Source organism: Callospermophilus lateralis, chromosome X (assembly GCF_048772815.1).
Source record: "Callospermophilus lateralis isolate mCalLat2 chromosome X, mCalLat2.hap1, whole genome shotgun sequence".
Taxonomy (NCBI): Eukaryota; Metazoa; Chordata; class Mammalia; order Rodentia; family Sciuridae; genus Callospermophilus; species Callospermophilus lateralis.
In genome coordinates this window covers 72,470,690-72,493,565 of record NC_135325.1, presented here as the reverse complement: position 1 = coordinate 72,493,565, position 22,876 = coordinate 72,470,690, and the positions used below count along the sequence as shown (strand labels likewise).

Below are 22,876 nucleotides of genomic sequence, written 5' to 3'. Positions count from 1 at the left end.
TCTAGTTAAAGAACTATTTTAAGCTTGCTTTTACTATAGTGATTCTCAAAGCAGCAGTTCTCACTCATGGAATTCCTGTTTGAACCCAGAATTTAAGCCAAGTTGTATAACACAAGGATTCCAAAAGATTCCAAAAGCAAGACTGTGGCAATTTATATTTAGGATGACAAAGTCTAATTTTAAACAATTTGATCATTTGAAAAGGGGAAAGGATAGACTATATTTTAATGAAAACATGCTTAAGTATGAAGTCATGTATTGAGCATTATTTATGCCTGGGTTAGCCAGGAGTCTATTTACTGAACATTCTTAATATCCTCTTCATGCTATAGCATGATCATCTCATATGTACTTGAATACTTAGTCTCCCATACTAGAGATTGAGGTGTATAAAGAAATTAGGATACTTTTCTTCACTATTTCTGTGGCTTCTAAAATTTGCAAATGCTTCCAGCAGTAATGTCAATATGATTAAGATATTTTCAGACAGAAGAAATGACTGTTGAAATGTGATTTCTTCATATACAGTTGTCTTAAGAAACTTAGGGTGTCTGAGAGTGGCTTGAAAATTAGAATAACTAAAATGTGAGGATCACATAGGCGAGACACTGTGCCCTTAGAGTGATCCTTTGAGGAACACTTGAGTTGATTTTATGTATCTATGTATGTGATGCTGTGGATTAAACACAGGCTAGCCAAAAGCTCTACCACTGAGCTATATCCCCAATCCTAGTGGTGGATTTTGAAAGAAATAACATTAAATGCAGTTATTCTTTGAGTAATAGCAGTGACTTTGTGTTGAGTTAGCATGGAAACTATTTGCTACCTCTTATAAAATGATAATTTTCCAGTGTAATTATTATCTAGTCTCCTGAGACTATATATCATTTTTAGATTGGTTAAGTTGGGTAAAGCTTAGCACTATTAAGAATTTAGTTATTTAGGTGACTTATTTTGTCTTTTGTTTCTCTGCTTAGTTGTGTGTATTTTACACCATTCAAACAAAGATAATCTTAATAGACTTGCAATACGTTCATGCATTTAATGCCATGCTGAGATTTTTTTCCCCCAAAATTTACTATACTAGTAACTTTCCCCTAAGAGAAAAAAAGTTACTTGTAGTATCCTTCACAAGTTTTAGATCATAGTTAAATTTTTTTTTTATTTATTTGTTTTAGTTTTTGCATAGTACTTGGGATTGAACCCTGGGCTTCCTACATGATAGGCAATTCAGCTAACATGGATCTACACCTCCAGCCCTGAAGTTATATTTTTAACAGTGCAAAGAAATAGCACAATTATGGCCCTAGGAATCACTTATACAATTGAGCATCACTCATTTGAGGACAAATGCCTATCAGTGTACTTGATTGAGAAAAATTGTCCCTTTTACTTTTATCACATAATTTGATGGTCCCACTAACCACAACACTATTTTTATAATGGAAGCTGTAAAATGCCAATACTTTAGGACAATGATAGTTGAAGAGGTTCTGTACAGGAAGTGTTTATGGATTTGACTTCTTCTTTATTTATTCGTGTAAGGTTTTTACATTGTTTTCTGTTCTGGCTTCTTTGGAAGGTGTACTGACAGAGATTATGGATAGGTAAAACCACTGCTTAGCATTACTACTCCTTATAGTTTTTCAGTTTTTTAAGTCCCTTTGACCATTTGAATTAAAATGTGACCTGAGGAATTCAAAAGAAAACGTTTTGTTGAAACAAAACAAACAGTATTTAAAAAATGGGGAAGGAGACAAGGCTAACTTAATCAAAAGACCATCACTTTGAGGTTCAAAACACACACACACACACACACACACACACACACATACACACACACACACACACACACAATGCTATTGTTTTTATTTTATTTATTTATTTTTGAGACAGATTCTTGCTAAGTTGATGAGGCTGATTTTGAACTTGAAATCCCCCTGTTTCAGCCTTGCTGGTTAATAGGATTACAGGCATGTGCCACAACATCCTGAATTATACCTACTCTTCAAAGTAGACTCAGCTGGAATCAATTAAGTTTATCAATTAAGTTACCTTAGGTTCTTTAAAGCATTTTCACTGAACTAAAGAAATTATTGCATATTTTAGAAGAAATATTTATCTTCCTTTTTTCTCACTTAGTCCAAATTAGTGAGATTTTATTATATATTTAATTACATTGTGCTGTAGGTATCTGGTAAAGGAGTAATTAATGTTACACATTAGGTAAGAAGCAGCAATTGATTTTTGTTTCTATTTGGCTTATCTTTTCTGCTTAAGTGCTGATATTTAATTTGTAGGGAAACCTCTAAACAGGTCTATATTTTTATGTTTATAATCTTCCCTGAACTAATGAAATAAACACATTTATTGATTTCAGAATGAGTTTTATTAATGTAGTTAATATGCCTTACTAATGTTATTTCATGTACTTGGATTAGTACCATTAATGTTTATGAATCAACATTTTTCTTTCAGTTCAAAAAAATACAGAACCTTCAGAAATAAAGAAGAGTATACCTGCAAAGAAGAAACTGAAAGAATTAAGAGTTTTGGATCCAAAAACAGCTCAGAATCTGTGTAAGTAGTATCTTCCACTTAGGGGGTGGTTGTGGTGATGGTGAGGGGTTGCCAAATGTATTTAAACAAAGTTGTAAATTTTTTGAACAATATTAGTATAGATGGAAACAAAATTATGTAGGTGGACATGGTGGCACACACCTTTAATCATAGAGACTTTGGAGGCTGATTGCAGGAGGATCTTAAGTTCAGAGCCAGCCTCTGCAAATTATCCAGGCCCTAAACAATTTAGTGAGACACTGTCTCAAAGTACAAAATAAAAACAGAAAGGGCTGGGGATGTGGCTCAGTGGTTAAGCACTCCTGGGATAAATCCCTGGTATAAAAAGAAAGTACTAAACAAATAAAAGTAAAAAAAAGGAAAAGAAACAAACTTCTGTGTAATTATGATTTGGGTTACCTTTTTGTCACTTAACCACTATAAATAAAAATCACAATTTAGCCTTGTTCTGGAAAGTACTGTTAATAAAATCTTCTTAGTGAATCTTGTCAAACAAGGCAAAGCTGAAAAAAAAAAGAGTATTAGGTTTTTTTTTTCCCTTTTGCTTGAGTCTGGCATTTATAATTTTTGAATATTCACATTGTTCCCATTCTGCAAAAATCCTTTTACTGCTATCCTTTGCATTTGAGTGATTGCGAGGCCAGCTAGTTAAAATTTTAACTGTTGCACTTTAAGAGAAGTTACTGACAATTAGGGATATGGTTCAGTGGTAGAGTTCCTGCCTAGAAAGTGCCGGGCCCTGGGTTATATCCTCAGTACATCAAAGAAATGACAAAAGTGGTGACAAAAAACAAGAAGAAATGAAGAGTAAGAAAGCCCAGACTGATTACTGAACCTTGAAACCTTTACCAAACCTGTCAGCCATTGCTACAGTAGATGGACAGTTAAACTCATCTTCATTTAAGTAGCCCTTTAAGTTTTATTTTGTTGTACACTCCCCTCTGTGTTGAATTCAGAATATTTTTTGTCAGTATAGTAGACTGTTGAGATTCCAAGTGTACTAAAACACTATGCATGAGAAATTTCAACACATCAAGCATTTCTAATTGCTCAAAGAATACCATGGGAATTTATTTTGTTAAAGAATGTGCTATAGAGAATCAGATTAAAATAAACAACTCATCATTCTTGTGTCAGTAGGAATGTAGCTGTCAAAAAAGCAGTTTACTAATAGCTGTTTTGAATTTGTACATTGCTTACCTGATCATACATTTTCTTTATAAATTTGATGTTCAGTACTTTTAAAAAAATACAATATGATCTCAATTGCTTGTTGACATCTGTCAGAATTATTTACTTAGATTTTGGAGATCTCCTTTGCTTTTTATGTGTAGGTAATCATTTGCGTAGACAGGATTCATTTTTCTTTTAGTACCTAAAAAGTCATATAGACCATTTCATGAAAAATAAATCCTATAAAACATAATATTGATTAAAAAAGAGAAAATCTTAGGTTCTAGTGATAAGAACACATCTATCTATATTCTTTGAAAAATATATTTAATGGAGATCAAATCGAATGTGTTAGAAAATACTTTCTTAGTATTTATAAGCTATTCTAGGTATAATTTGTTGAATTATTCCAACATGACATAAAATTTATGTAATTCAGTCAATGTTGACACGTGAAATAATGACTTAATGCATAAAGCAACTAACAGTACACCACATGAGTGTCAGCGGGAATGCAGGGTACTTTGATGACTCAGGCACTTAAAATTTTTTCTTGTGTGGGATAACTGCTAAGTACAGTAGTTCTTCCCTCTCTGCATGGGATATGTTCCAAGATCTCCCATGGGAGCAAGAACCACTGATAATACTGAACCCCATATATGCTATCGTTTTTGTTCATATATATTACGTACCTATTATAAAGTTTAATCTATAAGTTAGGCACAGTAAAATCTCAACTATAATAATAAAATAAAACAATTATAACAATCTGAAATAAGTGTTATATGAATGTGGTCTCTCTCTGCTTTTCCTTCTTTCTCCAAAAATATCTTATTGGTCCGTGCTCACTCTTTTAGTGATTCTGTAAGATGATCCCTAAAGGAAGCACTTTAGAATTTCTCTTTGGCAAATTGAAATTGTCAGAATCACTATTTTTTTTAGTTTGGGGCCAATTTTAAGTAAAATAAGGGTTACTTGAACATAAACACTGTGATAACATAATGGTAGATCTTATAACTAAGAAGACTATTAAATGATGAAGGGGCAGGTAGCATATACTTTTTGGATACACTGGAGAAATGGATAATTTATATCACCAGTGAGACTGAAGTGACACTGTAAAATGTCATTGGACGTCTCAGAACAGTACATACCTTAAGATTTATAAATTTTTTATATCTGGAACTTTGCTTGTATTATTTTCAGACTGTGGTTTATTGAATGTAAATTAAAAAAAACTGTTGTGGGGAATAGTATAATATTGATTTGATTTAAAAAAATGGATAATTTACTGTCATTCCTGAAAAGTACTGTGTTTTTATGGGTCATTTTATCAGCTCAACTTAACCTGCCTAAAGCATACAGTCAAGAGTGTTGTTAAGCCCTGCATGGTGGTGCATGCCTGTGATGCTAATAGCTTGGGAGACTGAGGCAGGAGGATTGTGAGTTCAAAGCCAGCCTCAGCAACAGTGAGGCACTAAAGCAACTCAGTGGAGATCCTGCCTCTAAATAAAATAGAAAATAGGTGTGGGGATTTGGCTCAGTGGCTGAGTTTAATCCCTGGTACCACCCCCCTGCAAAAAACAAAACAAAACAAAACAAAACAAAAACAAAAACAAAAACAAAATGCTCTTAGTAGTTGTATTTTGTATGTAAATATTCATGATCTATAAACATTAGAGCCTAAGTTAATAGACCATTTTGCCTAGATGTATAGAAACTTATCTATTAAATGGAAACAACTTTTGATTGTTCATAATTCTGTAAATTGGTATGGATGACAGAAGTTTTAATATTTTGAATCTATAAAATGGAAAGCATATAAACCCTATGGATTTTACATTTATTGCTGTCCTAATGTTAATAAATTCAACTTTTATTTTAGCTATCTTCCTGGGATCATATCGCATGCCATATGAAGATATTAAAAACAGCATTCTAGAGGTTAATGAAGACATGCTAAGTGAGGCCTTAATTCAGGTAAGTTGAATATCTTCCTTTTAAAATTTATTTTCACAGATATTTCTGGATTTCTATCTTCTCAATTGAGTTGAAACAGAATAATTTTCTGTTTTAATAATAGTATCAGAAGTATATACCTGTACTGATTAGTAAGAGGAATTATCCCCTACCCTTTAAGACCTAGGTTTTAAATCTCTCTGCCATTTATTAGCTAAACATCATTTTAAATATAAGCATATGTGTATGTAGGCATATCATTCTCTGTCATTCATTGTACATGAAATTACATGTGTTTTATCATCGCATTGGCCCCATTAAGTAGTTATTATTAGCATGTTATGGATGAAAATCTAAAAAGTCAAGAGGTTAAATAGCTTGCTCAAAATCAATGGATAAGTGGTAGAGTTACCTTTTTATTGGGCTGGGAACTTACATATTTTGGGGATCATGTCAATTGCTCTATGTGTTTATTATCTCATTGAATCCTCAAGTAATTCTGCGAGATCAGCAGCTATCCTTCTTTTACAAAACAGGCAACTGAGGCTTAGAGAAATTGTTGAGTTTCATAATGCTCCTTAATTCAGAGTAGTAGACAAGGGATTCAAAACAAGGTCTATCTTGACATGAAAGTCATTATATTATTCTGGATAAGTTAAAGCTTTCTAAATCTGTTTCCTTATCTGAAAATATAAGGCCCTTGTAAGAATTAAACCAACTAAAGTGCTTTGTAGTATAAAATAGTATGGAAATATAACATATTATTAGAATTCTTGACATATCTGGGCCTTTCTAGTTTGATTTCTGGGAATAAGTACTTCAAATATTTGTGCAAGGGCATAGACACATGTTCCCTCCAACCCCAGGGTGGTGTTGTTTGTTGTTGTTGTCCTGTTTTTGAGCCATACAGTTTGTTATTATTTCAAGAGGATATCAAGTAGTTTATGCTACATAACTTAAACAATTTAGCCATAAACCCCTCTCACTCCCTCTAAATCTCAGAGAACCTGCATTTATAGTTTGAGCAAGCCATGTTTGTATGGAAATTTCTCTATTTGGGTGTGTGGGCCTGCATAACAGTTTACCTCAGGTGTTTTTATCTATCTATCTATCTATCTATCTATCTATCTATCTATCTATCTATCTATTGGTACTAGGGGTGGTTAACCACTGAGCCACATCCCTACCCCTTTTTCTTTATTTTGAGACTCACTAATGTTCTCACTAAGCTGCTTAGGGTGTTACTGAGACTGGCTTTGAACCTGTGATCCTCCTTCCTCAGCTTTCCGAGCTGCTGGGGATACAGATGTGTGCCAACATGGCCCACCAGCTGTTGTTTTAAATTTAGACATTATTTTCTATAGGAGTGAGGGCTAATGAGTATATTTAAGCTCCTTATTATTACAATACACCTACTTCTATAAGGGATACATTTTCATAAGAAATAGCTTTGTTGAAACAATGTAGATAAATACACTACGCAGACATGCCCCTCCCCAACACACACTGTTCCCACCCTGGGGAAACAAGCAAGTTCATAGTTCTCTGAGTTGAAATGGGTAGCTGATTATTTGAGTCCTACATCTCTTAGTTCCAGGATTGTTTGCACAATAATCAGAATGAGCAAAGCATTTGGCTTAAATGTAATTTAATTTTTCCTCTTTTCTTCAATTTGAGGATTTAGTTAAAAATATAATAAGGCAAATAAACTTTTGACTCCTACTCAATAATTGAAGCTTTCTAATCTTCCCTGTATAATTGAATTATACTAAAATAGAACTATATTTTGAAGAATTAACTGACATAGTCATTATTTTATTCACTAAAATAGTATACCATTTTTTACATACCTTGGTAAATGGAAAAAATATAAATATGGAGAATGTTGCCATGGTATTTATTTGCCAAGAACATTTAAACAAATCTTTATTATTTTTAAGTCACATTTTCAACTCTTTAGGGAATGTAAGACAGAAACAGAGGTTCTCACTTATGAATGTCCCTTACATGTGACAACAAGCTTTTAAAATGTATATATTACTCAGGATTTTTGTTGTTTACTATTTCACTTTATTATACACACACACACACACACACATATATATATACACACACACACACACACACACACACACATACACACACACACACACACACACATACACACACACACACACACACTTCTCTTTAAATTGGATAAGCCTGGTCCAGTTGGGAGAAATGGATTCCTTATAGTTTGGGGATAGCAGTAAATTACATCCTAATTCTTGAATTTGCTGGTTTAATCGTGTCTACTCTGCAGTAAAACTATTGCTTTAAAATCACATTATTATGCTAAAACTCTAAGAAGGTGAGTGAAGGAGAACGAAGTTTAGCTCCTGCCAGATTACTTTGTACTTCCATATATTTCTTATTTGCTGTGCATGGGTTGACTTGGACCTGTCTCATCTCTTCCTATTTCCTAGACTTCCATTCACTTTTCTAAACTTTTATATTTTCCTCTCCTTCACATTCTTACATGTTACCCATTTCCTTCTTTGCTACACCAATTTTATGCCTTTTATTTATTTCATGCTGTATCCATCAGCTTTTCATTGCTGAGACAAAATACCTGACATGAATACCTTAAAAATTTTAAAAAAGGATTTCAGGTTATAATTTCAGAGGTTTCATTCCATCATCCCACTGGCTCCGTTACTGTGGGCCAGAGGTAAGGCAGAACATCATGGTAGAAAGGCATGGCAGAGAAAAACTGCATATCTCATGATAGCCAGGAAGCAAAGAGAAGAAGAAGGAGGAGCTGGGAAAAGAAATACCCTTCTAGGGTACACCCATATGACCTCCTTCCTCCAACTAGGTCCTACCTCCTAAATTTTGTACCACCTCCCAATAATATCATTAGCTATGAACCCATGAATGGATGAGGTCAGAGATCTCATGATCCATTCACTGCCCAAGAGCCCTACCTGTGAACATGGCTGAATGGGGACCATGCCTTTAACACTTGAGCCGGGTGGGGGACATTTTAGATTCAAACTGTAACATGTGATTTCTGTTTACTAGCGGTTTGTTTTAAGAGCCTTATATTTCTTGTCAATGCCACATAGTCTCAATTTTTTTTCTCATTCCTTACTCCACTCAATCAGAACTCAGTTTTTTCTTCTGCTTACAAGAAGCAAACATTTTAAAATGTAAGATAATATGCATAATCAGAATTTGGCTACTTGGGTGAGAGACAAACATTGTGTAACTCACTTGAATTATTAAGGTAAACATTTCTATTATCTAGGTGAACCAAACATCTGAGTATCTTCTGTTAAGGAAGATGCTCCTAGGTTGAAACATTTCTATGATTTTCCAGTCCCCAATAAAGAGTGCTTCCTTCATGCAGGAAAACAGACTAGAATCACCAGCGTCTCTCTCTCCCTCCCATCTCACAAATGTTTGCTTCAGTGATGCAGAAGTAACATTAATTTGCCATTCATATGAGCTGTTTACCATTTATGTCTAATTATCATGTAGCACATCGATAATATGTAGCATTAAATATGTATCATCAGATTAACTTTGTTGTAAGTTGTGTTTGATTACAGTGCTAAACTCCATCCATGCATAATGATAGTTTGTTGCTCATGTAGCATGGTTGTCTCCTCATGACAACAAAAACAACAAAAAACAATTAAAGACACATCATTTCCCAGAGACTTGAATTAACTCCAGTATTTTCTCTGCAAGTGTGGGTCAATAGTCACTTCCTTGCTAGGCAACTAATAGATTTTAGTTATTTTGTAGGATAAATGTCTTAAAAATAATTAAAAAACTACTTTTATTTAATCAACAAAATCAAGGTCAAATGTTATGGTTATTAATAAAAAGACTAATTTCTCCTTTAGTTCAAAATACCTAAACTTCAGTGATAAACTGAATTTATCTGTAGAAGAAATTGAAATGTCCTAAACTACTTGCAGTAATACATAGAAACATTTAAAAGTACACCATATCCTGAGGTTGTTGAGGAGATTTTAATATATACAATTATGAATAAATTCCAAATAATGTGTACTAAATTTAGGTGATCCTTAGCATCATTTTTCCAGCTTTGAAAATGTGCTTCAGTGTAATTTCATTTGATCTGTTTAGAGAAAAATTCAAGATAGTTATTACGTGTGGTATCAGTGGAAAAAGAAATACTTGTAGACACACTTTCATATATAATGTTGACAAAGAAATTAATCTACCAGTTTCAAAAAAGTGATTCAAGTGTTAAAGGGAAAATATATGTTCTGTTAGAGACAATTAGTGCATGTAAATGATTTTTTTAAATACCTGTATTTTATTTATTTATTTTTACATGATGCTGAGGATCGAACCAAGTGCCATGTACATGCTAGGTGAGCACTCTACTACTGAGCCACAATCATAGCCCCACATAAATGATTCTTAAATGCTCAGGAGATATTGTTTTGGCAGGAACTTTATGCTCATCTTCACAAGGCATGTGTAAAATAAAACATGATCCACAGAGAAACTAGTATATTGTTATTGCAGAATTGGGGACCCATGGAGAGAATTCAGAAGATTCAGAACTTGGATGTGAAAAATATTGCATCTTTATTTTTTTGCTTCTAATTAATATTTAGTATTTCATTTAATTAAGAATGTAGGCAACAAATCAAAGTAGTATTAGCAGTACTTCTAACTTTGACACTAATAGAAATAATAAATATTTTCATATTATATTCCAGTGGTGGCAGATATCTTGAAACATTGTTTACACTCATTACCACTTCAGAATTAAAGTACTTATTAGAGCTGCCACTAAATCTTTTTAATGCTTTAATCATACACATATGTTATTATATCATTACTTATTTTTATAAATACGGTGATAACTGTTTCAATATAAGCAATTTCTGTTATAATCCTATGTACTTTATTTTATTCTGAGAAGAGATCCCAAAGTGAAATAAGTCCATGACACACAAAAACATGCCACAAACTGTTACATACAGTGGCTTATGGAGGGGAACTGTGAGAATGGGCTGTAGCTAAGGTGGTCTTCCTGGAAGAAATGCTCTTGAACTGGACTTTGAAGCACTAGTAGGTTCAGTTAGGAATTAGGAATAAGAAATGTTGTACAAGAGCTTGAAAAATGTCTGATATAGTTCAATATTCATATAGGGTGGTAAAGAGAAAGAACATATAAAAAAGTCATAGATTGGTTCAGTTCATGATGTAGAGCCATAGAGATCACAAAGTAGTGACCCTAAGTCGTTCATTCACTCTCCCCAAATATGTTTTATTTGGCCTTTATAGTGGTTAAATAGTAGAATTTTAATGTCCCACATTCTCCAGATTGCCACATTTCTCACTGTTCCCTATAGCTTACTCACTTTGACTCATTTTTGGTTTCTATAACACTCAGACATTGTGGTCCCTGGTAGATACCTTGAATGCCAAGGTGTTGAGTTTGTACATGGTCAAGTTGTATGTTTTGGAAAGTTAATGTAGCTACAGCGTATACTAATTGGCTTAATATAAAGAGACTAGTTAAATTATCACAATTTAAAGTTTAATTATAATAAATTTCTGACATATCAGGGGCATAGAAAAAGGAAAGGTAACTAAACAAGAAGTAAAAAAAAAAAAGTAATTGAAAAATCTTGGTGATCGAATCTTTTTACCATTGTCAACAAAAAGAGGCAAAAAAGGTAGGATAGAAATCCAGGGCAGAGGAGAGAAATTGTACAGATAACATTACATTTGAACATGTAGTGTAAGTCATAATAATAGAGGTCAGGACTGAGAATAGAGTATTGGAGTTATTTGCAAAGAAGTGATTGTTGGAGTATAAGGGCTAGTGAAATTCTTGAGGCTACTAAGGGAAAAAGGTGGCAAATGGAAGATTAAAAACTGTATTTCTGGAGACCACATGCTTTGATGGAAGGGGTAGTGTTAAGAGATTTCAGATCATTGCAGACAAGGATGCTATGATGTGTCATAAGTCAATAGAGAGCTTGAGTTTTTAGGTAAAGTAAGTAAGAGAATGAGATCCAGGGAAGAAATATCTTTTTTTCAAAAGCTTATTTAAAATTATTATTTTTTCACTGCTGTGACTAAAAGATCTGACCAGAGCAATTTATGGGAAGAAAACTTTATTTGGGGACTCATAGTTTCAGATGTCTTAGTCCATAGAAAGCCAGCTCTATTTCTTATGGGTCAAAGTGAGGCAGAACATCATGGTAGAGCAAAGCAGTTTACATGATGATCAGGAAATAGACTCTACTACCAGGTACAAATATATACTCCAAAGCCACATCCACAATTCCCCACCTCTTCCAGCTATATCCCACAATGCCGCAGACTGGCTGGGCACAATTCAGGAGCCACTTGTCAAAAGAAACTAACTTTATTTTTAGAACTACACACGCCAAACGAAACAGCCCCTCAGGAAAATACCCTCAGAGCCCAACTGCCACCACCGGCTTCCCACAAGCCACACACCCCAACCCAGCCTCTTTCTCCCCCAATCCTCCTGCTCTTGAGGCCGATTGGCTGGGTTGCATGGGTGGAGCCAAAAAAGTCCCCCAGTGAGCAGCTCCGTGGTCTGAAAGGGCAGGGAAACAGCCCAATGAGCATCACTGCAGAGGAGCCAATCAGCTAGATGTTGCTAGATGTTGCTGGGGCCGCTGTGAGCCAATCATCAGCTGGTAGTCTGAAAGGGCAGGGAAATAGCTCAATGAGCATCTCCAATGAGCATCACCGCAGAGGAGCCAATCAGCTAGATGTTGCTGGGGCCGCTGTGAGCCAATCATCAGCCGGCAGTCTGGAAGTTTGCTGGCAACTGGAAGTTTGCTGGGGCCCCTTCGGCTGTGGCTCTCAACACCACCTGCCTCCAGTTAACACTTAGTTAATCACATCAAGGATTATTTCACTGATTGGTTTAAGGCTCTCACAACTTAATCATTTCCCCTCTGAACACTCTCATATTTTTTCACACATGAGCTTTTCAGGAACACCTCACATACAATCCATAATATTCTGTAAAGTTTAAATCTGACATAACATATCTATCTCTTTACACATTTATCATTTTTCATGGAGAAAACTTCAAAATCCTTTCCCCGCCGCCAAGGATTTTGAAATGGACTGTACACCCCCTGTAGTTCTTTCTTAAAACAATCCACACAATGTATTGGACACCCATATTATGGTTTTTTGGTATCCATCTCCCTCATGTTTAAGGGACAAGTGCATTCCTGCTGGACAGGGTACTGTCTGATGTCTGATTAGCTGCTCTCTGTCCACTTGCTTCATTTTCTCTATGTCACCCTCTTCCTTCCCTCTCCCTTCCTTTTATTTTAAATACATTCTGTCTTTAGTGAAAAGATAAATTATCTTCAGTAAGACCCCAGATTAAATCCAGGTCCAAGATACCTCCTTAATGCCTAGAAACTACTCAAATATTTCCGTAAGTATTCGTCTGCAGTGCATGTATGGGAATACTTCAGCTAGCCACCCCCCCCATGATTTCCATATATCCTGGTTATATTACTTTTTAAAAACCCAGACAAGTATCCAGGACCATGTTGTTGTATATGATATGCAGAATCTACAGGTTGCCACATGATTATGTTTCCCAAATGTGATTTTACATCTCCAAACAGTTTATATGATCTATATAACTTATTCTTTGATCGTGACAGAATGATTAGAGGGAAGCAAAGGTCGTGTAATCCATTGCCTGGATTCCAAGCAATGCCACACCTAAGTCATCAAAGATAGATGGGTATCTATTGATTCTGCTGGCAAAAAAAGATTCGTCACTTCCCTCAATTAACCAGTTCTAGAGAATAATTATTCTTATAGTCAGGAAGTTCATGCATGTGTAATAGTAGAGCTCGTTTTTGTCTCCTCAATCCATCTTTGTAATCATTGATCTATTTACGTGGCTATCGACCATCTGTATTTTATGTAGGCTTGTGAGTCTGCATGTGTTTGTGTGCTTTATAAGGGTTGATGTCTTTAGAAGACTACAAGTATATCAATTAGGACTATAATAGCATTAGTATTGTAGAATTTGAAACATTTTTCTCTTAAATAACAACTGGTATTCACCACGTCCATTTTCATAATTCTTTAGGGAAATGAAATGTTAGCGATGACAGTAACAATCATAAAACATTTCTTTCTTATTTCTCGTCATAGTGGAGTGAATAATTATTTTTGGCAGGCTATTACAATTTGAAAATACTGGTATTACTTTTATCCATGAACTGTCATTCTTTTTCCATCTTTTTGTTTTAATTGGTTAGTTGAATAATTTTTTAAAATACAAGAAATATCTTTCTTGACTGAAGTCCTGTTTGACCCTAATTTACTAATTTCAGTCTATTTTTAATATCACACCTATTTCAAACAAATGTTTTAGCTCCTTATTTTCATTCTCTCATGCCCATTGTATTTCATTTCTCACCAACACTGGTTGTTTTATTGTTTATAAAGAAAATAAATTGTAATTTTTAGTAATTCTTTTGTTAAATCATACTAATTTGTAAGAAATATTTTTAAGGTGCAAAAAATTGAGCCTATTATATATATATGTGTGTGTGTGTGTGTGTGTGTGTGTGTGTGTATTTCTTATTAATAGTCAAGCCACATGTGGCCTCAAAGATCATATTTTTGTTGTCTTATACACTTTAAGCCATAGTTAAGCTTCATTAAAATTTTGTTTCTTTCATACTATAGATCTATTGGGTTTATTGAACTGAGATCCTGATCAGCCTACAGTAGCAGTTCCTTTGCAATTGTAGAATTTGGACACTGTAGGGGTTTTTTGTTGTTGTTGTTTGTTTGTTTATTGTTTGTTTTTTTAGATGTACTTTCATAACCATGGACTGGGAAATGGGTATTAAGGTTATGCCATAACCACTACTCTAATTTGAGGCTTCAAGGCTACTTCTAAATGAAAAGCAGTAATCTGTCAATCCAAGAGAAACTAGGGGCAGAGTGCACTCTCCAGTAGCCTTGATAGAATTCATGGAACAAGGTGGAGGACAATGATACTTTGTTTTCTTACTGGATTCATATTCATTTTTTACCACTCTGACACCATTTTATTAAAGTATAAAGTAGTTCATTGGCTCAGCCAAAGTTCATTTTTATAGTTTATAAATTTGCTTCAAATCCAATGATTATCGGGTAGTCATAAATTTAATGAATTGTAACACTTCATAATTAATTATATGTATAAACCCACTTTATATTATGTATTAAGGAAGTAATCAAAACCTTTTAATACTCACGGAATGAATCATTACATACTATATGTGCTTTGCAAGTTTTTATTATAATTCTATATTTCAGTGAAAAGTAGAAATGTATGTAGTCATTGAAACTACTAAAGAAACATGTTTGCAGTATAATTTAATGTAATATAGGATAATTAACATGGTATTGTATAGTTTATCATAATATAATATAGATTAACTATAATATTACCTTAATTAATCTCTTTAAATGTATTTTATAGAGACAGGAAGGAATACCCAAGAAAGATTTAACTCCATTTTTTAAGCTCAGTATTCACTCTCTTATGGTATATATTTTTGTATGTCTAATATTGCATAATCAATATATTGAAAAAATGTTTGATGGGTGTTAAAATCTTACACTTAAGGCACATTTTTTGAACACAGGCAGTATGCTATTTTAGCCCCCACCCCTTTTTCTTTTTTTGTGGAGTGATGTCTTGTTCATTCTAAGACATTTAGCAATTTCCTTGAGCATTACCCTCTAGATACCAATAGCAATCCTCATCACCAATTGTGACAACCCAAAGTGCCAATGGACTTTGACAGATGTCCCCTGGGGAGCAAACAATGTTTCCAGTTGTAAACCATTGTCTTAAAATTGCTTTTAAATATGAAAGGTGGTAAGGTTTTAGAATTTAATAATCTTTTGGTCATCTGCTTCTATTTTCCATATTCATTACAAATTTCATTGACAAAAGTTTTGAACATTTGATTATTATGGACCAAAATAAAACAAGAAGCCATATCAAGCGGTTTAAAACATCAGTTTCTCAGAAATATAAAGTTCTTATGTTTAGTTCTGATTCTGACAGAATGCATTCTCATGAAGTTTCAAATACCTCTTGTCGAGATTGCTTTAAATTACAGGTCATGTTATTTTTCAGCTGTGAATACAGATAACCATATTACTTGTGAATTGGCTCATTTCCCTTCATCACGTAGTAGGTGTTTTTTTGTTTTATATTTATAGCTTAATTTTGTTGAACTCTTCACTTTATGTTATTTTAAAAAATATTTATTGGGCTGGGGCTGTAGCTCAGTGGTGCTGTGCTCGCCTCACATGTGGAAGGCACTGTGTTCGATCCTCAGTACCACATAAAAATAAAATATTGTGTCCATCTACAACTAAAAATAATATTTAAAAATGTATTTATTTTTGTCATGTAAGTCATTCAAATAATATCACACAGCCAGTCTTGGATCACAGCTCAATGTGCAGTTGATTGTTTTTTTCTAAACCTCTTTGTTTGTTTGACTAACCAATGTTTTTACTTCTGTGGTATGCAGGTGGGTGAGTGAGTTGAACTAACTGTAGGAAAGGAGTAAAATGTAGCCACAGGGCTGGGGTTGTGGCTCAGTGATAGAGTGCTGGCCTAGCACATGCGAGGCACTGGGTTGAGCCTCAGCAACACATAAAAACAAACAAATAAATGTATTGTGTCCTACTACAACTAAAAATATATATTTTAATAAAGTAGCCGCAAAATGAAGTTAAACAGCTCATGCAGTGTCTATAATTGGGAATTGGAGTAGAAATTAAATTATCCTTTAAAATTTCTTCTTCCAGTGGACTGGGGATACAACTCAACTGTATGCTTGCCTTGTGCTTACAAGGTCCAGGGTTCAATCCCCAGCATCATACACCCCCAAAAATGTCTTCTTCCAGGACTGGAGATGTAACTCAGTTGTAGAGTATTTCTTAGCATGTATGAGGCTCCCTGTGTTGAATGCCCCAGTACAGCAGGAAAAAAATAGTCTTTTACATTAGAAGACATGAATTCATTGACATTATTGTTTGTGTTGTGAAGTATGTGATACACACACACATACACACACACACACACACACGAGGTACCAAGAAATAAAGACTTAATTTTACTTAATGCCATGTAAGATGCACTGGATCCTATCTATATTAATAATAAAATTTTCATAAAATGAAAGTGTAGTTCAACTACTTAATAAGTCCATTGTTTATTTTGTCCCATTTGAAGAATTCAAGATGATAGAATTATTCATCGTAATACAATCTTTCAGCTTTGTGCAAAAATTAAGAGTAAATATTTAGGTTTTCACTTTATAATTTTTCTTCAGTATATGTAGCTCTGTACAGTTGAGAAATTATTTATTTCTCAGGAAAAGCATAAAAGGTGTCTGCTTCTCTACCTTGAGTACTAAGACTAATTGCCATATTGTCTCCTTGGATTTTCTATTCTTCATTGGTTTATACTTAAAATACCATTTTCAGTGTAGTGGTCAAAAAAAATTGTGTTTCATTCACTTATTCCCTATATGACTTTGGTCATGTCAAATTTTATTCTTTTAGTCTTAAACGTTTTAGCATAGATGGAGCCAAAATATAGTCTTACAAATTGGGTTATTAGGAAAATTAAGTAAATGCATATGTTAAAACCTTTGCAAGCTGTAAAATGCTAAACAAATGTAAGTATTGGTAGTCTCTTTGATATATATTTAGCCCTAACTCCTCATGTATTCTAATCATTTATCTAAAGATAATATTAACTGTCTACTTGAACATTCAGTTATCACTTGAAAGAGTATTCTCAAATTCATATTCTTGTTTCTTTTCCCAAATAAAGGCCTTCCTTTCTTGAGTATCCTATGTCATTATCCCCACTCCCTGAGACTCAGTTGCTTGATGTGATTTAGCCAAGGGAATATCTGTGGTCTCTATTTATCTAAGTTACTGTGAATAATATGTTTAGCATATTAGATCCAATGAGAATAGCGATGAGGTTCAATTTTTATAAGTTATATATTGTATTTCATTCTAAAAACAAAATGATGGCTACTTTGAGATGAAGAGATTTTCTGTTGATGATGACATAACATCATTATGTTATTGACTGCCCTAAATCCATGCAGAACATTTGAAGTTCTGTGAGGAACAGGTACCAAACAGATGCATATAATGTGAATGTATACTTCCTCTTTGCATAGGAAAAGTGACAGGTCTAGGTAAGGGTTGTATGTACTTAAAGGGCAATATGTGGATGTTTACCAGGCATTTGTTTAGATACTGAACATATGGACCTATGCTCAGGTCTCCTCAGAAGGCCCAACAGGTCAAGTGTAATCAAGAGGACAGGCTTTCAGAGGATGAATGACTAGTTGATGACTGAGTGAGCAGTCCCATAGGAGTGACTACTTGGAGTGGGACTACATATAAAATAAAACTGGGATTTCACAAAATGATTAACTTTATTTTTTTTAGTTTTTTTTTTTTTTTTCGTAATTGTAGATGGACAGAATTCCTTTATTTTTATGTTTCTCACACATGCTAAGCAAGTGCTCTGCCACTGAACTACAGCCCCAGCCCTATGATTAACTTTCTTAACCAAATAAAATCAATCATGGAAAAAGAAATATATTTGGTCACCCTATATTGGTACACTGACTTTTCTTTGTTAATTAATAATCATTTCTTTTGTGGAATTCAGCATTGGCATATATATTCCAAATCCTCTCTACATATAATCCCTGTTCCTTTGCATTTGATGGTAGTGTTGGTACAGTGAGCTTGGTGAATGTTTATAAATAAACATGAATACATATTTCCAGTTGGGCAAACAATCAATTTTTGAGGATTATGGTGAAGACTGTTATTGGTATTATATCTGTTAGAAACTCAGTGCCCCAGGCCAAATACACTTTTATGGGTTATTTTCATAGATAATTTGAACACTGCTTTTAGAGGGAAATATTTCAAGCAAAACTAGGTTTGTAATTTATTGTAGAATTTTTTTTTTCAATTTCTGTTTGACTAGCTCCCCCCAGTTCATGTTACAAATGAATTCCTAGGACTAAGACTTGTTCAAGATTATCTGATGTGTCTTACCTCACCATGTTAAAACTCAGTTGACAATTCTCCTTGTAAAAATATATGAGATATTTAGAAAGGGTTCACAAAAAACAATAATTATTTTTTAAAAATATATTTAACTTGTTAATAGACCTTGATTTTAATCATTTATTTATATGTTGTGCTGAGAATGGAACCCAGTGCCTCATACATGCTAGGCAAATGCTCTACCACTGAGCCACAACCTCAGCCTGTAATTATTTTTCTTCCAAAAAAAATGCTGGCTTAAATTTAAGTGAGTTTAAGTCTTGGGGATTATAATTTAATCTTCATAGATAAAGGAAACTGAGGAGCGAGGATATACCTTGCAGAGTCCTTTGACTCTGTGAGACACAAATTAAAACAGGATCTAGTGTCTCAGAATTGCTGTGGAGTACTATATATCTTTAGCATTACAGAATAATGTCAAATTATTTTCTGGAATTGCTGTACAATTTATCTTGTTGTTACTACATTAGAATTCTCATCACTCTAAATTAGTAATTATCAAATCTGGCTGTATGTTAGTATTATTTATGGAACTTGAGGAAAATATAGTTGCCTTGATCACCCCTCAGATCAATTAAATCACCATTTCTTGGAATTGGATCCAGGCACCATTTTTTTAAGCTTCCCAATCTATTTTTATCTGAAGATTGTGATAAAAACCAATGATATTCATCCTGGGAGACACTTAATACTCTAGAATTTTATATTTTTGCCAGTCTACTTTATATCTGAAAGAAGAATTTCATTTGTGTGTTCAATAAGTGTTTTCTTGGTTACTACTCAGTTTGAGCACAGTTGAGGACATTTTTTGGCCACTTGAGAGCCATATGTGTTTTCTCTTCTGTAAATGCTTGCTTTGATTTTTTAAAATTTTTTTTCTCATATTGCTTATCTTTTCATGTTGATTTGCAAATGTTATTGATGTATGCATAATAGTAAGTTATTGATTAGGTATTAGAAGTATTTCCCATCTTTTTAATTTATTTACAGTATCTTTCTTGCAAAGATAATACGCTAATTTTAATGTAGTCTAATTCATCAGCTTTTTAAAAGTTTTTTTTGTTGTTGTTGTTTTAGTTGTTGATGGACCTTTATTTTATTTATTTATATGTGGTGCTAAGAATCCAACCCAGTGTCTCACATATGCCAGGCAAGCATTCTAACACTTAGATACAGCCTCAGCCCACTAATTCATCAGCTTTTTCTGTTTGTGTTTTCATATCTGATTTAAGAAATTCCTTTCTTAGGTATAGCTAGAAAGGTATTGCTCTTAAATTGTCTCCTAAATGTTTTAAAGAAATTGTCTTTTTTCTTTAGGTCATTAATCCATCTGGAATATATTTTTGTGTATGCTGTGAGAAGCATATCCAATTTCAATTTATAATGTATGAATGACCTTTCTTTGTGAAATAATCATATTTCCCCTAATTTTTCTAATATTAACAGTATCCAGGTATTCATGACTCTGTTTCTGAAGTTTTTAATTTGGATCCATTGGCCCATTTGTCTATACCTATACCAATATCATGTTTTTTTTTTAAATTGTCATAATGTGATTTGATATGTGATAGGGCAAGTCAGCCCCTATTTTCGTTGTTCTTCGGGGTTGTTTTGACTGGTACTTGCTCTCCAACCAGCCACATAAATTTCAGAATTAAATTTTAGACTCAGCTTGTCAAGTTCCAATGACAACAATTACAGTGCTGTCAGAGTACTTGATTTGCCTTTGGTGTTCTAGTTTCATTGTGATGTTTCTGTTTCTTTGTGGATTTCTTTTATTTATCCTTTGTTTATCCTGAGTCTATGAGTTCCTGAATTTAAAAATTGCTCTGTTCCTTTAGTTCTAAAAAATTTTCTGGTATTATCATTTAGAATATTATCTTTCTCCTACTGTTTTTGCTTTCTGTAGCTCTAATATTAGAGTTTATTTTAAATATTGTCATTATTTTTTTTAAAATTCTCTTTCATATTTTATCTGTGTATACTGTAATCCAGTACATTATTTTTCAGGCTTATATTTCAGTTCACAAAGTATTTTCCCAAATCTTCTAATTAACCCCATATAAAGAAGTTCTAGTATCATTTATTGTAATTTTTATATCTAGAGATTCTTTGTTTTTCTAATGTTATATCTTATGTTTTTATAGATTTTATTGTGGTATTTATTTTTGCTGATGCTTACTAATGTTTTTTGCTTCTTCCTGTGTTATCTACATTTTTAGTTTGAAAACTAAATCTTTATCTGTGGAAAAAAAAAATCAACTTTGAACCTGGAAGTTAAGGTACTTTCATTCTTAGACATTTGTGTAAATTATTGCCAGGTTTCTGGAGGTACTACCAAAACCTTAAGTTTAAATCCTAAGCTTACTTTTTGACAACTCAGTAGTTTACATTCTGGGCCAAAATATGCATGGGGGCTATGTTGTAGATACAAGTTTTTGGTAAAGAATATCCTTACCATTAATCCCAGACTCAAAGCAAAGACAAATAAGATTCTTTAGTCTTTTCCTCTGCAAATAGGCTTTGTTTTTCTTTTTTCCTCCTAGGTATCCCCTTCCCTTTTAGGGTTCTAGTAGGTAAGGATCTTTATTTACCCTCTCATGTTACGAAAGGTTTAGGCTTTGTGTACTATCCTCTGTTTGAGCCCCATTAGAGATAAAATTGCTAAACCATTGGAGATTGTTAGATGTTTCTATTTCAGTCTTGGCCTTCAGTGTTTGGTTATGTCTCTGTGCTTTCTTTTTTTTTCCCTTTGAGAGTTGTGAAGTTTGGTAATGAGAATGTTTTCTTAATTTCTAGCCAGTTTAGCTTTGCATCTAAAGATATTTTTAAAGACTTTTATCTAGTATTTTAGGTGTTCTGCAAATTGATGGTTCCTTGGTAACTCCTCAGCTATGTTGCTATAAGCAGAAGTCTTTTTCAGTGTATCTCTATGGCATTTTAAGTTGGAAATTAGGAGACATATTATGTACTGTTTAAACTACCACTCTGTTCAGGTAAGTGTAGCTTAAGTTCTACACTTGTCAAATGTTGTTTCTGCTTAGTTTAAAACAAAAAAGGGCTGGGGTTGTGGCTCAGTGGTAGAGCGCTCGCCTAGCACATGTGAGGCCCTGGGTTCAATACTCAGCACCACATAAAAATAAATAAATAAAATAAAGGTATTGTGTCCAACTACAAATAAAAAATAAAATATTTAAAAAACAAAAAAAGTGTCAGCTAGATATACATAGCTGGTTTGTCAAAATGTTCAGGATATTTTGGATGCTTCATTTTGATTCACATTTATTTAATTGAAGGGATTACTGAACACTTTTCTTTTTGATGCAGGCATCTATAAGTAGTATCTAATGGAAAGTAGGAAAATAAATACTTCAAAAACAGTTGTCATGTTTGGTGGTTTTATTAAAAATCTTTCGATTTAATTGAAAATACTCCCTTGATTTTATAATGTTTCAAATGTGGACACAACTCAGGTTTGGGTGATTTGTTTTCCTTGACAGAGAAATATTTTTTGTCTTAGGACCTACATAAAAGTGATAGCTTTCCAATGTACCATGTTTCATTTCACTGTGGTCATTCTGGTAATGTGCTAATTTTCATAGTCTGAATAGAATTATGTGGTTTCACATGCTCAAACCAAAATCATGGAGAATAAACATTGACATCTAAACATGAAATGATAGAGTATACCTTAGTGAAATTTTCAAATTGTCCTTCTGGGTAGGCTACAGAGAGTACATTGCACCATTCTTATTTCAGGACATACATCTGTTAATTACCTTCAATTTCTCCAGTTGCCCTAGATAGAAATCTTACCGTTGGGGTAGGTGTCAGCTTTAGAAGCAACAAAATGTAATGCTTTATTGTAATGAATCCTTGTGTTGCTTTGTGGTAGTTTTCCCTGTCCATGATACGGTGTAGCTAATGAAAGTAGAATGCTGCATGAACTGAATATTGTACACCTGTCATCCTATTTTGT

General features: G+C 33.6%; 1 protein-coding gene across 9 annotated transcripts in view; it reads left to right on the top strand.

Annotated features, from left to right (window-relative positions):
* Diaph2 (diaphanous related formin 2) overlaps positions 1 to 22,876 on the top strand; it is an 826,282-nt gene that overhangs the window by 359,289 nt on the left and 444,117 nt on the right. For all 9 annotated transcript variants that reach the window (XR_013154694.1, XR_013154693.1, XR_013154690.1 and 6 more), the window contains 2 exons: positions 2,479 to 2,580; positions 5,639 to 5,733. Coding sequence is in view for 2 of the 9 variants with exons in the window: in XM_077107725.1 (XP_076963840.1) it covers positions 2,479 to 2,580; positions 5,639 to 5,733 (197 nt within the window). In the remaining 7 variants the exon portion in view is untranslated. The remainder of the gene's footprint in view (positions 1 to 2,478; positions 2,581 to 5,638; positions 5,734 to 22,876) is intronic.